The 16,623-nt window shown below is 34.4% G+C and overlaps 2 protein-coding genes across 6 annotated transcripts; one reads left to right on the top strand and one right to left on the bottom strand.

Moving 5' to 3' along the window:
• The first annotated feature begins 690 nt into the window (after nt 1-690).
• On the top strand, nt 691-16,242 carry LOC117783280 (protein shifted). Of its 5 annotated transcripts, none has more exons than XM_034620614.1 (8): nt 691-746; nt 9,654-10,039; nt 11,640-11,897; nt 11,973-12,167; nt 13,145-13,345; nt 15,669-15,764; nt 15,826-16,023; nt 16,092-16,242. In XM_034620614.1, exons 2-8 carry the CDS (start codon nt 9,658-9,660, stop codon nt 16,112-16,114), a joined length of 1,353 nt encoding a protein of 450 aa, XP_034476505.1. In that variant the 5' UTR covers nt 691-746; nt 9,654-9,657; the 3' UTR covers nt 16,115-16,242. The 5 variants fall into 5 exon arrangements, with proteins under 5 accessions (XP_034476505.1, XP_034476534.1, XP_034476524.1 ...); XM_034620643.1 differs by having other exon boundaries at nt 713-829; nt 11,973-12,116; nt 13,157-13,345; XM_034620633.1 differs by having other exon boundaries at nt 713-829; nt 11,973-12,116.
• LOC117783302 (5-demethoxyubiquinone hydroxylase, mitochondrial) lies at nt 14,161-16,588 on the bottom strand. Its single transcript, XM_034620654.1, has 3 exons — nt 16,462-16,588; nt 14,482-15,021; nt 14,161-14,418 (listed from the first exon to the last, which is right to left on the bottom strand). Exons 2-3 carry the CDS (start codon nt 14,995-14,997, stop codon nt 14,260-14,262), a joined length of 675 nt encoding a protein of 224 aa, XP_034476545.1. The 5' UTR covers nt 14,998-15,021; nt 16,462-16,588; the 3' UTR covers nt 14,161-14,259.
• Nucleotides 16,589-16,623: the final 35 nt, after the last annotated feature.

The following is a 16,623-nucleotide window of genomic DNA, read 5'->3' as shown; positions in this document are numbered from 1 at the left end:
CGGTAAATACAACGATTTGGTATTCTGTCTTTTTTCCAGCGCTTTTATAGCTAGTTCCACATTCACGGTTATCGAAATACTGAATCAGTATTATTAAGAACGCGTTATTGGTTGCGTGTGGCCACACTGGAAAATTTAAATTAAGGTAAATGCAAATTTCAAAATGCAATAACTTTGAAATGAACTCATTATTTGATGAAAATTAAAATTCGAAATTAGATAAAATTAAGGAAAACATTTTATGAAGGTATGAAGTTCGTAGAGAAGTTACAAATTTAATTCTAAAAATAATATCAAAATATCGACATAATTCTAACAAAAATTCTATCTTCAAGATTACGAAATTTGCCAAAACTGGGTGGAAAGATTTTTCGTTACCGATTTTGTTCCCAATGCTCCCAAAAAAGTTCACATTGCCAGATCGGTAAACTCTGCAGGGTGGCAGCCTTTGGACCCGGTGGCAGTCTTTCTTACCAGTGGTGGCAAGTTTTGGGTGGAACAATAACTGTGACATCTAATTTTGTTATTTTGGGCACTTTTGCACATTAATAGTTAAACTTGGCGGAAAATATATATTTAAAATAGCCAGATTTCCAGCTAATAGCAGTTTTGAAAATTTGGTAGCCAACGAGCTCTGAAAATAGCCAGATCTAGCTATAAAATAGCTAAGTTGGCAACAGTGCACTGGCCATACCGAACGGCATACATCAACAAAACGAGTATTAACTCGTCAACGGTTTCGAACGGTACTACACGACTTCGAGTCCTCTGCAAGCAAATTTGCAAAATTTCGCATTTTGTTGCTGTTACATTCATGAATTAAGCCAATGTAAATTGATATAAAAACGTAAAATCATTTTATTTGTGTGTTTGTGACTGTGTGTAATTGTTTTTATTTATTTTTTTTTTAAATTAAATTTAAAACTATAAAAGTGCAACAATAAATAGTTAAGTGCGCCAAAACGGCGATACAATCTACAATCCACATACGATCCACAATCAGTAATAACAACAGTAACAACAGCATCCAATTTGCAGCTCTGTTGACCGCTTTCAACGGTTTAATATCAATCGATTGAACGATCGTTCAATTAATATGCGCTTGTCCGCGTCATTTACTTGATTGCCTGTTGAACGATTTTAATAAAAACGCTGCGAACGAACGAACCAACGATAATCATTAGCATCAGCATCATCATCATCATTGTTGTTGTTCTGCTGATAATGATAATGATAATGATGCCCCTTGCGCATGTGCAGCTCCCTTTGTTGTTGTTGCTGCGGTTTGTTGTACGATATTGAAAGTGCAAGAAAAGCGAAGCCGGCTAACAACCGAAATACATACATATAAGCACATATACATATGTACATATGTAAACTCGTATACTCGTTAAATTACGTAATGCAAAATTCGAACCCTTTTTGGTATTTTTGATTTGGTTAGTTTGTATTTTTTAAGTGACCCTGGGCACTAATTGAACTTCAATGTGTGTGTGTGCGAGTGCGAGCGAGCAAGCGCATAAAGCTTTCAAGCCAAGCTCAAGCTATCAGCTGAGCTTGAACTAAGTGATCCTCAGGCATAAGTACATGCATACATATACAACTACACTGTGAAAAATTGCAGTGCAACTTTGAAATAATCTAAGCTTTAGCTAATTTACATACGTTTGATTTTAATTTTAAACAGCTTGAGCTGATTTAGCCAAAATCAATTATGTACTTGCTTAAATTGTTTATAGCTGTCACTATATTAAGTCGATTTAAAAAACAAAATACGCTAAGCTTAGTATGAGAGCTTTGGTAAATAGCTTCTGGCATTAAAACGCGTTCAAAGAGTGGTTTTTAATAAACACAGATTTTTATAAAATTACTCAAAACTCATCAAAGTTGTTGAATTCTTCTAAAAAGAAGTAATTTGAAAATTATGGCGAAAATGTAGAAGATTTCTTTGAAAGAATCAGGAATCTTTATAGTGTTATTTGTTTAATTGTACGTGTATTCCGTGTCATTGATTTTTTGATTAAAAAAATACAAATTATCTTTATTTATGTTCCCTGAAATTTAACTTTACTGTAACAACCTACACTACAATAGTTTTTGAGGTATAAAAGCTATTATATATATTTATGACAGTGTTAATCGTTTTGTGGTCTCAGTGTATTTTAGCCTTAACTGGTTCGCCTGTACTTGCATGTATGCATTGTATGTACGTGTGCATATGTATGTTATGTATTTACTTTCATGTTGTTGCTGGCGTTTTGGCGCGCTTGAAAGGCGTGAAAGTCATTGTCCAACAGGTCACACTCTATGACAGTGACTGCAAGTGTGACTGCGACTGTGACTGCGACTGTGTCTGCTGTCTCCTGGTCTGGTAACCGGTGCTGCCGCCATCGCAGAAGCAGACACCTTGCCCCATGTTGCCGGCCGGCTGTTGGCCTGGCCACTTGAATGCTTCCTTTGAGCCCAGCCAGCAGCAACAGCAACAACAACAACGACAAACAAATGGAATGGTGTGCAAAACTCCTCAATCTCGATCGTATACACACACTTACACACACACACACACACATGGACAGTCATGCTGCACACACAATCGCAAAATCAGAAATCAGAGTTCTGTTTCTCTGAAGTAGCTTCTGCTGTTGCCTGTCTCTTTCACTCTCACTCTTCCTCTCTCTCTCGCTCTCTCACTCACACTCCGTCTGTCGCCTTACCCCCTCCACCCGTTAGCATTCCCATGCCCATCTCCTTGTCACGTCCCTTCCCTTTCCTTTCCCTTCCCATCCCATTCCGTCCCGCAGCGTCTGTCTTTTTGTCTTGGCCAGCCTGCTTGTCTCGCGCTCGCTACTTGACCGGCTGCGACTGCGACGCTGACGTCGACGCTGACAGCGACGTTGGCAGCGCTACTTGAGCCCACTTGGAGACAGTCGTTCGTTGTTGTTGTTGCTGGTGTTCATCTTCTTCTTATTGTTTTTGTTGTTATGTGTGTTTGCGTCTTGGCCTCTATCTTCTGGCCATTGGTCAACAGTTGAGCATATGGCCCAGATCATGCAACAGGTTGCAATATGAGTGAGCAATTATAAATTAAACATAGTTAGAGAGAACTAATGGCAACAGTTTTTGTATATAACTTATATTAATTTATTATTTATATCACATATTTAAAATTTTTGTCATTGTATAAACTTGATTCAGCATATTGTTTCACCCAAGATTTTCTTATGTTAGACTCTACTTATTGGAACAAACTTTGGCTTAATCACTGCATCTTTAAAAACAAAAATTCGGAAAATCAAATGATATATGGGTGCTATTAAGGGTTTCAAAATACTTCTAAAAGATTTGTTTAGCGTTTTAATATGTAGATATTAAATAAAATAGACTTTTCACAAAATTAAAAAAAAAGACAAGTGGGAAAGGCTATAGTCGAGATCCCGACTAAAGGATACCCGTTACTTATTATAATATATATAAAAGTACTTAAAAGAAATTACTTGCATAACTTTGATAACATTAATTCGTCATAACTACTGTTCTATTTGTCCAATCTTGAATGCGATTCAGTGGAATAATAGATAATAATAACATATAACATTAATTACCGTAAAAAACGTATAATCTTGAAAACTGTGGGTGTGGTGGTTTTTCGCGATATGAGGGGGCGATAGGGTCGGCTTTAATTTGAAACAAACTTGATCTGCGTGAGGTATATTGTATGACAAATTTGGTCTATAATCTCCGAGATCCTTGTGTTTATACATGCGAACGGACGGTTTTTCGCGATTTGCGGAGGTGGAAGGGGCCATAACCAAAATTTAAAACAAACTTGACCTGCTCCAACGCCTTTGGGATCTACGTGTGAAAGTTTGGTATCTCTATCTCTTATAGTCTCTAAGATCTAGGCGCTCACACGAACGGGCAGACGGACAAACGGACGGACGGACAGGGCTATATCAACTCGGCTGTTGATGATGCTGATCAAGAATATATATACTTTATGGGGTCGGAGATGCAATATAAGATATTTTTGTTATAGGTATTAGAAGGTTGATTGTTATAAGTGACATAACTATTTTAATTATAATTCCAGTAACACTAATTTTTCGAAGTACTCAGAGTTGGGATTTTTTTTTTTGAAGTGAAAAATTGCAGATGTATACTAAATTTCCTGACTGTATAAATTTAAGATGAAATATAAAATATGGAAGAAATTTATCTCGTCTAAAGCTTTTCTTATTTAATATACTTTTACAGCAATTAGTCTAGACTCTAGAACAATGTAAGATCTTTTAATTACTCACTTTTAATTATTCACTTATTGGTTTCTAGTCTACCCATTTCTTATCTATTAATCCACAAGCTTTCCAAAGTGTATTGTTTAATTCTTTTGCAATTTGCAGAGCATTCAAAAGTCGCATATGTCTGATTTAGCTGCTTGCCTGATTTTCCTGCCTGAGTTGCAAGTATTTATTTGCTGAAGGTGTTTTTGGTGCTCTCATGAGTGTGTGTTGTGTGTTGTGCGTTGTCTGCTTGGTGTGAGTGTTGTTGTTGTTGTTGTTCACTGTGTGTTCATTAAGCAAACAACGAGCTGCAAGTGTTGTTGTTCTTGTATTTGTTGTCGTTGTTATTGTTAGCATCGTTTTAATCGGTAGCCTGTGAATTGGACCTGGTCAGAACTGTCGATCGATCGACGATGTGTACAACGTTTTGGCATTGTTGAGATGCTTTGACTTTTGCTCCCTTTACTTCTCTTTTGTTTGCAGTGCCCTTTACCCCTTCTTCTCGTTCACCTCTGCGTTCTTCTCTTGCCGCATTTGTTGTCATCCTTTTGGCAACAATTTGTTCTTCTTCATATTACTTTTGATGTCATTTATATTTATTTCTATATAGATTTTTAACGATCACCCCACCCCCAACCCCATTCTACTTGATCCCCTCATGCTCTCATCCCATTCTCCAGCAACTCTTCATTTCGAGTGCCCCCGAAGAGTCTCTGTCTAAACATACATATATACACGTACATACATATGAGTATGCGATTTCCACAGTTCTTCCGTTTCTCAGACCGAACCCAGAACCCAAACCCAAACTCAAACCCGATTCCCAATACCAAAAACTTGTAGCCAAAAGGGGGACAGAGAGAGAGAGCGAGAGAGTGAGAGAGAGAGAGAATAGGAACCCAGGTCGGGGGCATCATCGATTCAAAACAGCTTCTTGTTCTCACTGAAATTTATTTTCACATTTCATTGTCGCTTATTTGTTGTTGTTGTTGTTGTCGTTGATGTCGTTATTATTGTTGTTGTTGTTGTTGTTGTTGTTGGCTGTTTCTTTATTTTCTTGGTAATAAGGTGTGAGAAAGGCAATAATCGTAAAGAGCTAACAAATTGTTGATGCTGCATTTGTTGTTGTTGTTGTTGCTCTCGTTTTTTCTCTTGTTGTTGTTGTTGTCTTCGGTTTCACGCTAAAATGTTAATCTGTCCTTTTTAGTCGTTTGTCGCTCTCACACACACTCATTAATACACAGTTTACAGGGTATGCTGTATGCCATTGCAACTTTAAGTTCAGTTATCAAATAACATATGTTATTAAAAATACATTTCTAGATATTTCCTAAAACTTCCCAAACAAACTTGACCTCAAATTGAGCTATTATTATAATTCCGACTAGAATTGTTAGTACGCAAGATTCGCAAACTTTTTGACAAATCGAAGACTACACCAACCGAAAATAGCTTAACTTAATCAGTTTATTAAAAAAATAAATGAATATACAACTCATTTAAAGACTGTCATAGCTAAAAAAAATCTTTGTGTTTGAAAAATCTTACAATTTGTACGTGTTGAGTATACAAAAGATTATAATATTATTTCTACAAAGTATAAAACAGTAGCTACCAAATAATTGTAATAATGTATTATAATAATTTAATGTAAGTTAATGTAAAAGGCTCAGAAACTTTCTATAATCTTATAGAACAAAATTCTCGACTACTCCTATACTAATTTTTAACTGAGGAATACAAATGTTTAGCTAACATTATTAACAACTATGAACTATGCTTTACAGAAATAAACATGTTTGTTTTGGTCTATTTCAAATATTCGACTGACTGGTTTTTAGCGTTTTAAACGATCTAAAATTTGACTTAAAATACTTGTAAAATAAAATTTTTTAGCTCATTTGTGTCAGGACTACAAGTTTCTAAAGAAATTCTTAACTCAGGCAAATTCTTGTTGAATCACACTATTTATTATGTTTTTCTTAGTGTACGACTATGGCTAGAAAATAATTGAGAAACACATGTGACTCTGAGACGTATTATGACATATGACATCGAAATCTCACGTATGTCTCTGAGACCAGCGCCAACTAATCGCATCATGCCAAGCGTCGCCTTATCATTAATTAATATTGAACATAATATATATAATTTTTAATGGGAAAAGTCAAAACAAATGATTTGAGCTATTTTTATTATTTCTCCCGGTTATTGCGTTGTGTTTTTTCTTCAGCTTTCTTTTTGTTTTTCTCGCAAGTCGGAAACCAACGGAAATCAGAATTTCCAGAGATCGTGGGTGAAACCTTAATTAAGATTAATTAAAGACACAAATTGTGCATAATTGAAAGACGAAAATAAAGTTCTGTAAGCTTACTGAAAAGGATGAATAACCCTTTCTTTTTTTTTTTTCTCAACTTGCCCAATGTGAATGCTATCAACTGTTTATGCCGGTGGCATACATAACCTCAATAATACCCTCTATTCGGGGCCGATAGCCTCGATCGTTGTCCATGCGATTCCATTCCTTATTTGTATGCTTAAAGCCAAGCCAAGCCACATGTCATTATCTTCAAGTAATTCCTCATAATCGCCATGTTTGATCTTATTAAGACACCTTAACTTGTTTTCTTCGACATGGACATCATCGACTGCTTTGTCCCTCCCTTTCCCTCCTCCTCCCTGCTGTCATCTTCTCTTCTGTTCTCGTTACGCTCATTCATATGGACTGAGAGTACGTGCTGTTGATGGCCAGACAAATGGCCAGCCAAGTGGACTGTCCGTCTGTCCAGGTGTCCAAGTGTCCGATTGCCTGGCAACTGATTCGATGTCGATGTCGATGTCTTGGCCTGGCTCAATCACTTTTTTTTGTACCCTGTACCCATTGAAAGGGCAAATTAAGGGTATAATGGTTTTGTGCAAATGTTTGTACAAGGCTTAAGGATGAATCTCCGACCCTATAATGTACATGTGTATATATTCTTCTTAGACACTTTAAGAGCTAGAGCCTCCAAATTTGAAAAGTAGTTTTCGCACCCATTTATCATAACATAAAGAAGAGGTATAATAAAAAAAGTATACATTTATTTTTAACAAGGCTGCAAACCTGCAAAATTTTGTTAAAGGTTCGGTTCGGCGGTTCGAACCATAGAGCAAGACATCGGTTCGGTTCGCGAATTGGTTAGCATACCCCCTGAACCCCCCTGAAAGTTTGGGTTCGAACCACGGTTCACATTTTTACAAAAAAATTGTATTATGTATGTATAACAATACATTTTTCTCTACATTTTGAACTAATTAAATTTTTTTTAAAAATTATATCCAATTTTGATGATAAATTAAATTTATTTGAAGATTTAAATATGACTAATTTTAATCCGAAGTCTCAAATAATATTAATATTAATTAAAATATTAATATTAATTAGTAATATTAAAAAACCAAAAAAATTTAGTAATTATTTTTTTTTTTCGAACCGAACCTTTTATTTTAGAAAGCGGTTCGGCTTAGGTTCGGGTTTGCAAAATACATAATTTCAAAGGGTTCGGTTCATTATCCGGTTCGGACTGCTTACAAACCCGAACCTTGATTTTTAACATGTCCTTTATCAATCACTAGCAGCAACAAAATTAAAAAAAAAAATTTAATTAAAAAAATAATGTAATTTCCTTTTTCAAAATTAGCTATTTGTCGCTTACATTATATTATTCGTTCAATTATGCATTACACATGATATATGTCTCAGTACCGATTTGCTCTGAAAATTTCATCACGATCTGTTAATAAACACAGAAGTTATTCAAAATACAATTTTAAGGAAGGAGGTGTTGTAGAGTATCTCGTAGTCGTCTACTCACCACAAGTGCATTGTTTGATTTTTAGTTCATTTTTTGTGTCTTTTTTTTTCATTATGTTAAATTTGTGCCTTGTCTGCCTTGTCTGCCTTGGCTGCCCTTACCCCCTGCCACTGCCACTGCCACTGCCTCGTATCTCAGCACCTTCAACTGCACCTGCAACCGACAAGGCAACCGTCGTTGACTTGGGCAACTTCTTCACACCACGCCAAGTGCTAACGACTTTGTACCTGCTCTGTCTCCAACTTCAACTCTGTCTCCGTTTTCGCCTCCGCCTCCGTCTTCATCTTCATCTCGCATCTCAATCTCCTACTCGAATCTCATATCAGTCTCGCAGCTACTGCGGCTGCTTCCATTAACGTTTGTATCATTTTTTTATAGACTCTTTTTATTATTATTTTTTTTTTTTAGTTTACACCAGCTGAAAATCAATGCAATCTTCAGTAGCACCTTCACTTTTCCATTTCAATCTGTTCCTTGCTCAGTGGGAAACCACGCCAAAATTCAATCAAACATCAATAAATAATCGTTAACGTTCATAAAACACTTTGTTCATTTTACAACAAACTTGGTTTTTTTAATGCCTTACAAAAGTCTCTGTTGAATCTTAAAATATGCACATTTATACTTTAAAAATCAAATAAAATAAGCTGTAATTAACGTTTTATAAACTAATTTTGGATTAAAAATATATTTAATATGAAATAAATACAATTTTTTTTTTTCTTAAATTTATTATAAGTATTTCAAATAATATTGATCTGCTTAGAATATTTCAAGCTAAGTGTCTCTAGGCGAAAAAATTAAAACAAACAGCATTTAATATGAAAAATTGTTGAGAAAAAATTTTAACAAAAAACAACAAAACAAAAAAAAATTAAAATAAAATTTATAGAAGAAAACGGAACATATTTAATATAAATCTGACAGTAATAATATTTAAAAATTAGGATAAAAAATATGGATTGATAATGTATTTCTTAACCTTTTACGAACAATTGTCGCTTATATGAATGAATGTCTATTGATTGTATTATTGTTTTTTTTTTTTTAACTGAACTGTTGATCTAGCTGACAGCTTGACAGCTGTGTACAATATATGTATATATATATATATATATATATATATTTACACATATCATGATCATACGATTCTCAAATAGGTTTTTCCTTTCTTTGATCACTCAGCGAAATATACACACGGATATCAGGTTTTATTCGCGATTGTTTGATGAATATAAATAAATATCAATATTTGCAAGTGCGTTACTTCATAGAATGAGGAGGCTGTGAAGTGGAAGATGAAGATGAATCAAAAAAAGCAAACAAAGCAAAGTCTGAAATGTAAACAATCAGCTAATATTGATTGAATGCTGATTGATCAATGTTTACTTAGTTTCAATTTTCAATTTGCGATTTTCAATTTGCAAAAAAAGTTCACACATTGATTGGATTTCCAGCTGATCTATTAATGAATGCTATCTATATTCAATTTGTTTGTTTTTCTTTTGATTGGGAATAGAAATATGCCACAGCAGGGATTCGGTTGCTTTGTGAAGTGGTTCTATCTGGTGCTGATTGTGCAGACCTTATTATGTCTTGGCCAACTCGAGTGTCGCCAGCATCACAATCGCAACAACAACAACAGCAACCACAACAACAACAACAATAATAATAATAGACGAGGCGATTCAATTAGCTCGGAGGAGAATCACAGCAATGCCGATGATGGCATCGATAATTTTGCCGATAACGACAGCAGCATGGCCGCTGGACATGGTGGACATCGACGTGGTGGACGCAGGAAACAACATGGCAACAACAACAATCACAATCGACACAATCGACACAACATGGAGGAGAGCATCTCGTTGTGGATCAACGAACAACAGCTCAAGACCCTGAGTGGTGAGTGTGACCCAAAAATCATATAAACCAAATTTGAAATTTAGTAAAATTTAAAGCAGAATGAATGAAAGCAGAGGCCGAACCATGATCAAAATGACATTCCGCTTAAAAATCGGTTGAGTTTTGACAAAGCTATGGAAGTTTCAAGTTGGTCAGACTTTGGATCTAGCAACTTTACAAGTCAAAATTTTTGTTTAATTTTGCATGATTTTTTACAGAAAAAAAAAAGGTCTCAGAATCAAGTTTAAAGTGTTGTTTTATACTAATTACGATATAAAAAGTTGATTAAAAGTGAAAACTTGAGATTTAAAAATTTCAATTTTCAAAATTCCTAAGGGGGGACCCTTAGCATCGAAATCAACATCTAAAATTTTACTGGAGGAAAATATTTTTTTTAACAAATTCAATAAAATTTGAATGCAGAATAAATCTTAATGCCGAACCTTGTTTAAAATGACATTCCGCTTAAAAATCGGTTGAGTTTTGACAAAGTTATGGAAGTTTCAAGTTGGTCAGACTTTGGATCTAGCAAATTTACAAGTCAAAATTTTTGTTTAATTTTGCATGATTTTTTACAGAAAATTGAAAGGTCTCAGAATCAAGTTTAAAGTGTTGTTTTATACTAATTACGATATAAGGAGTTGATTAAAAGTGAAAACTTGAGATTTCAAATTTTCATTTTTCAAAATTTCAAAGGGGGGACCCTTAGCATCTAAATCAACACCTAGAATTTTACTGGAGGAAAATATTTTTTTTAACAAATTCAATAAAATTTGAATGCAGAATGAATTTAATTGCCGAACCATGATCAAAATGACATTCCGCTCGAAAATCGGTTGAGTTTTGACAAAGTTATGGAAGTTTCAAGTTGGTCATACTTTGGATCTAGCAACTTTACAAGTCAAAATATTTGTTAAATTTTGGCATGATTTTTTCAGTAAATTGAAAGGTCTCAGAATCAAGTTAAAAGTGTTGTCTTATATTAATTTCGATGTAAGGAGTTGATTAAAAGTGCAAACTTGAGATTTAAAATTTTCAATTTTCGAAATATTAAAGGAGGGACCCTTAGCATCGAAATCAATATCTAGTGGAATCTTAAGGAAAATATTTTTTTTAACAAATTTAGTAAAATTTAAAGCAGAATGAATTCAGAGGCCGAACCATGATCAAAATGACATTCCGTTTGAAAATCAGTTGATTTTTGACAAAGTTATGGAAGTTTCAAGTTGGTCAGACTTTGGATCTAGCAACTTTACAAGTCAAAATTTTTGTTTAATTTGGCATGATTTTTTACGAAAAATGAAAGGTCTCAGAATCAAATTTAAAGTGTTGTTTTATATTAATTTCGATATAAGGAGTTGATTAAAAGTGCAAACTTGAGATTTAAAATTTTAAATTTTTGAAATTCCAAAGGGGGGAGTCTTTGCTATAAAATCGAAACCATGGTCCAGAGGGAAAAGTTTCGTTTCAATTTTCAAAATTCAAAGGGGGGCGAAAGAGACACTTTACTAAAAGCTTCATTTAAAAAGAAACGTCACAAAATTTCGTAGATATATTTCATATATAAAATTTTCTGGATTTTAATCAACAATTCTCGCAGCGCTGTACTTTCCACAGGGTTACTCGGATCGTATCTATGCCATACACAACGGTCGTGTGACGAACGAAATGCGAGATACGACCTTTTATAATTATTTGGTAATTCCGTCGGAGGTGAACTATGTGAATTTCACATGGAAGTCGGGTAAACGCAAGTACTTTTATGATTTTGATCGACTGCAAACGATGGATGAGAGCATTTTAAAGGCGCCAACGTTGTCGATCAGTAAGAGAGGTCAAATACCAAAGGAACAGAAAAGTAAGTGCACTGTGGAGATTCGGTAGTGTAATGGCAGCTGGGCGCCTTTCTTTATTTTATATCAATCTAAGCTAGATTTTAGCATATTCCTGCCCTGCACCGGAAACAGTTCGGGCACCGCCTCATTCAATGTCGGCCTCAAGATCCAGACCAAAAAGGAAAAACCAGTACCTGGAACACCCATACGTCTCAACTTCAAAAAGGAATGCGCACATAGAGGTGTGTATGATATAGACGCTTCCAACCCTACTTCACTAACAACTTTGCAAGGTAGTGTATATGAAAAGTCAATAAAAAATGCTTTATATCAAATTTAATAAAAGTGTGAGAAAGCGCTTAAGAACAATGATGAAAATGTAAATGTATTTCAATAATTACAATTTTTCACTTTCACAGTTTAAATTTGAATTTAAATATTTAGCTAAAATTGTTCTTAGGCGTGCTCTACTGTAAATACATTTTATCATTCACTTTATCACTGTCGCTAAATGCCCAAAAAGTTCAATCAGTCCGCTTTTATTCGTATTCTCTTAGAACACAAGTTTCCACTCTTTTCTTCTCTCTTTGCGCTCTCTTTTTCTGTTTCTGGTCCTTGCTCTTTCTCAATGTTGACACAGCACTGTCCATATGTGTAAGTTCATATAAATTGCACAGATACTAAACGAATTATTATAATTTATATAAGAAATTAAAATAAAAAATAGTTTTGTTGATTTAATTAATACAGACTATCATTTTTAAAGCTCTGTTTTCAGCAAAGTTATAAGAAATCAAAATTTTAAAAAAAATTTCAAATTATTTCAACAGATTGGAAGTATAATGTGCTTAATTCTATGCACAAATTTCGGCAATTATTGCTCAATTAACTCCAATTTGCATTTATTCATGCTATAAAATTATATTTCGGTCAATTTTAGAGAAATTTTGACAATTATCTGAAGATGTGCAGTTAAGTCATGCTCAGCAAATTATACTGTACTTTTTCAAATCAACTTTTTTTTATTAAAATAATATTTTTTTTTATTAGTTTTTGCTTTTTGCATGGCCAGAACTGTATCTATATACGGACATAGGTCATTCCAATAATTCGCTTTTATATCAATTCATTTTTTGTGCTTACACACACGCACAGACACACACACACATCTACACACATACTCAGCTTTCACTTTCTCTTCTAAAAAAAAAAAACAAAACGACAAATAAAAATGAAACAAAACAATCGAACTAAACTAAAAAAACTTAAGCTCCCGATCCAGAATGCACATTAAAATGTGGCAAGAATGGTTATTGCAACGAGCATCACATTTGCAAGTGCAACGTCGGCTACACCGGACAATACTGTGAGACGGCCTTCTGTTTTCCGCAATGTCTCAACGGAGGCAACTGCACGGAGCCTTCGAAATGCACCTGTCCCGATGGCTATCAAGGCACACAGTGCGAGGGTGGTAAGTAAAGTTAATACAAATCTCACTCTCTTTAATGCTTAGCATATACTCAGGGCTGATTTACCTATATCTTCTTTTTTTTATTTCAAATAGAAAACTTAAATATATAAATCAGTCTCTGACATTTGGGTTATGTAAAGTACTTAAATAAAGACCATTTCAACGTTGAAATCTACCCACTACGTAGCTCATGTGAAAATAAATAAAATTCCAATGATCAAAATTATTATTTAAAAATATAAAAAAATGTTGGAATAAGACACTTCAATACTACAATCAAAATGTTTTCAGTTGTTTCAAGATCTTGATTATATTCCCCTTTTTTAAATAAATGGTATTAAAATAATATTTTTAAACTTAAATTGGTTCATATTTTTAATACAAGACTCAGACTTTTCATCTGAAAATAAGTTGAAAATAATTTTTATCAGTTTTTTTTTTTAGTTTCTATTAATTATTTTTTATTTTTGCAATTCCGTCCAATATTTATTTTAAAAAATACTTCAGCTTCCAGGAACTGCTGATAAGTCATGGCTCGAATTGGGAAAACGCTTCTTTTTAATTTACTTTAATTACTTTTTAGCATTATCGCTTCTTAGAAAAATGCGCTTTAATCAGCGATCCTATTAAGGCCCATGATTTATCAGCCAACCCTCATATATTATAGTCAAAAGTCTTTTGAAATATGCTGCAAGAAATAAAAAGGAATACAAGTGAACCGCTATAATAAATTAATTATTAAATTTAAATGTCAGAGATTGATTTTTCTAGTTTAAGGGTTTTATTTAAAATTAATAAAAAAAAAAAAGAACAAATTAAACACCCTACATATATTATTATTATTATTACTACATAAAGTACACACGGTTAAACAACGTTATAATTATTGTCGTCGCATAAGTTCGAGCTGAAGATTAGATCTTTTTGGATATGGCAATTGCCGTCTTGCAGCCAAATTTAATGACCTCGGTCATGGCCTTATAGAAGGGCGCCTGCTCTGCTCCACAATCAATGCCGGTGTCGTGATGTTCCTGCTCCTCGTCGCGAAACTTTGTGATTGTCTCCAGCAGCTCCTGCGAAATAGCAATGATTAACAGTGGCTTTTACCAGGATAACGTGTATATATATTTGCATACCTTATCCGGATTGGGCGAGTCCATAATTTGACGCAACTGATCGTTGTAGTGCTCCACAATGACTGTCTCCACGGCCACGGTGCATGCCATTGCGGCCTTCTCGCCCATCAATGCGGTTCCCGCGCCCAGTGCAAAGGCAGCCACATTCCAAATGGGCGCCATGACTGTCGGTCGCACCCGATGCTGTTGTATCAAGTGCTCAAACTGCTTGCGATGCTCCTTCTCCTGCTCCCACATATGCCCAATGGTCTTGCCCATGGGTCCGTTGCCCAATATGGCCATTTGTCCGGCATAAATGCGATCGGCGCCCAATTCTCCAGCATGATCCACGCGTATTATCTCATCCGTCAAGGGTGTGGCCCGTGCACGCAATGGTGTTGCTTGCGGCTGAGCCTTGCTGTTGTTGTTAGTGTTGGATGTGGTGTTGGATGTGGTGTTGTTGGAGGCGATGCAACGCTTGGAGCACTTGGAGATGCGAATTAGCTGCATGCCCCTTGCATTCGCGTTCCTAAGCATTGTGAATTCTGTTTGTTGTAGAAGCTGCAATCAAATATATATTTTATTTCATTAATCCGTGGGAACAAAAGTAAATAAATATCAATATCACAATTTTCTATAATATATACATACATCTATTTAAATAAAACAGACATTTATGTATGGTTTTTGCTTGGATCCAGGCAAAAAAAAGACTTCAGTTTAAAAAATACAGTTTGAAAAATAATATTTAGATGAATGATAAAATTCATTTAAAGTAATAAATTTTTACTTTAAATTTTTATTTTATCAATTAATTTAAGCTTTTTTATTTTTATTTTAATAATTACATTTTCTATTCAAATTTTTTTTATATACCAAATTATATGCAATTATTTCTTACAAAATATTGTGATTGCATTCAATTTTTATTTTTGCTTTTTTAAGAAATATAAATGAATTTGAAATAAAAACTTAAACTTAACTATATTTGATTATGATAAAATAAATTTAATTTAATTTTTATTTTAAATATTTACTTAAAAAATCAAAAGTTTGAGTCAAAATTAGTTTTTAAAATAAAAATCAACAAATAATTTTTGTCACACAATTTGAGTATTAAAAAACATATCCGTTACGGATATCCTGGTGAGAGCCATAAATTAATAATTTCCTTTATTTTTGTTTGTTTTTTGCTGTGTGCACCACAGGTATTTGCAAGGAGAAGTGTTTGAACGGCGGCAAATGCATTCAAAAGGACAAATGCCAATGCTCAAAGGGATATTATGGCCTGCACTGTGAATACTGTGAGTAATCCCACGATCTCCTCCTCCTCACTGTGTGCAATGATTGCCAAATTCTTTTTAGCCAAGTGCGTGATACCCTGTAAGAATGGTGGACGCTGCATTGGCAACAACAAGTGCCGCTGCCCGAACGGACTGCGCGGTGATCATTGCGAAATTGGACGCAAGCAGCGTTCCACCTGCAAGTGCAGCCATGGCAGCTGCATGGGCAACAAGGAGTGCAAATGCCATGACGGTTACCAGGGTCGTCACTGTAGACGTCGTGAGTATTCATATTTAACTAGTTAATCTCTCTTCTCTCTCTACCCTTCATTTCTGCTTTCTTTACAGGCATTCCAAATCGTGCTCATTGAGCGCTACGCATGTAAAATAAAAACACAATCTAAACAAAACAAACAACAAATAGAAAACGCAATCGCACGTTCTATTTGTTCAACGCGTCCGTTTTGGGCTCTTCCATCAACAATTATACTATTTAAAATGAAATGGACAAAACAAAATAATACTAATTGTGATACAAATTTTTTTGTAATTTAAAATTCTTAAATAAAAACAAAACAAAAATCAATTTAACAATTAAGCGTATCAAAGACTAAACTTATTTCGTTAGAAGAATACACGAAACATGCACTACACATTTTGCAGATAAAATCATCGCATTGTACGAATTTTAATGTTCTACCTTTTTGGAATAACTTACCTTTACCTGGTAAGAAGTCTCAATAAGAGTTTTATGCAACAATTAGCGAATAATGTTCACAGAATGTTTTTATTATCATTATTGCCGAACCGGCTGACGTCTACTAAGTGCTGCCAACTGGTTTTAGGAGCATGCCGCAACAAAAAACAGGTTGACAAGCTT

The sequence above is a fragment of the Drosophila innubila genome, chromosome X, assembly GCF_004354385.1.
Source record: "Drosophila innubila isolate TH190305 chromosome X, UK_Dinn_1.0, whole genome shotgun sequence".
In the NCBI taxonomy this organism is placed as follows: domain Eukaryota; kingdom Metazoa; phylum Arthropoda; class Insecta; order Diptera; family Drosophilidae; genus Drosophila; species Drosophila innubila.
The sequence above is the reverse complement of the archived record's forward strand: the minus strand, read 5'-3'. Positions and strand labels throughout refer to the sequence as shown.

Excerpts from the sequence above, each read along its gene's own strand:
- LOC117783280 (XM_034620614.1), top strand. The coding sequence starts at position 9,658 with ATGCCACAGCAGGGATTCGGTTGCTTTGTGAAGTGGTTCTATCTGGTG. Across the intron at positions 11,898-11,972 it reads AATACCAAAGGAACAGAAAA|ATTTTAGCATATTCCTGCCC; the intron begins GTAAGTGCACTG and ends AATCTAAGCTAG. Across the intron at positions 16,024-16,091 it reads GGGTCGTCACTGTAGACGTC|GCATTCCAAATCGTGCTCAT; the intron begins GTGAGTATTCAT and ends CTTTCTTTACAG.
- LOC117783302 (XM_034620654.1), bottom strand. The coding sequence starts at position 14,997 with ATGCTTAGGAACGCGAATGCAAGGGGCATGCAGCTAATTCGCATCTCC. Across the intron at positions 14,419-14,481 it reads ACTCGCCCAATCCGGATAAG|GAGCTGCTGGAGACAATCAC; the intron begins GTATGCAAATAT and ends GCTATTTCGCAG.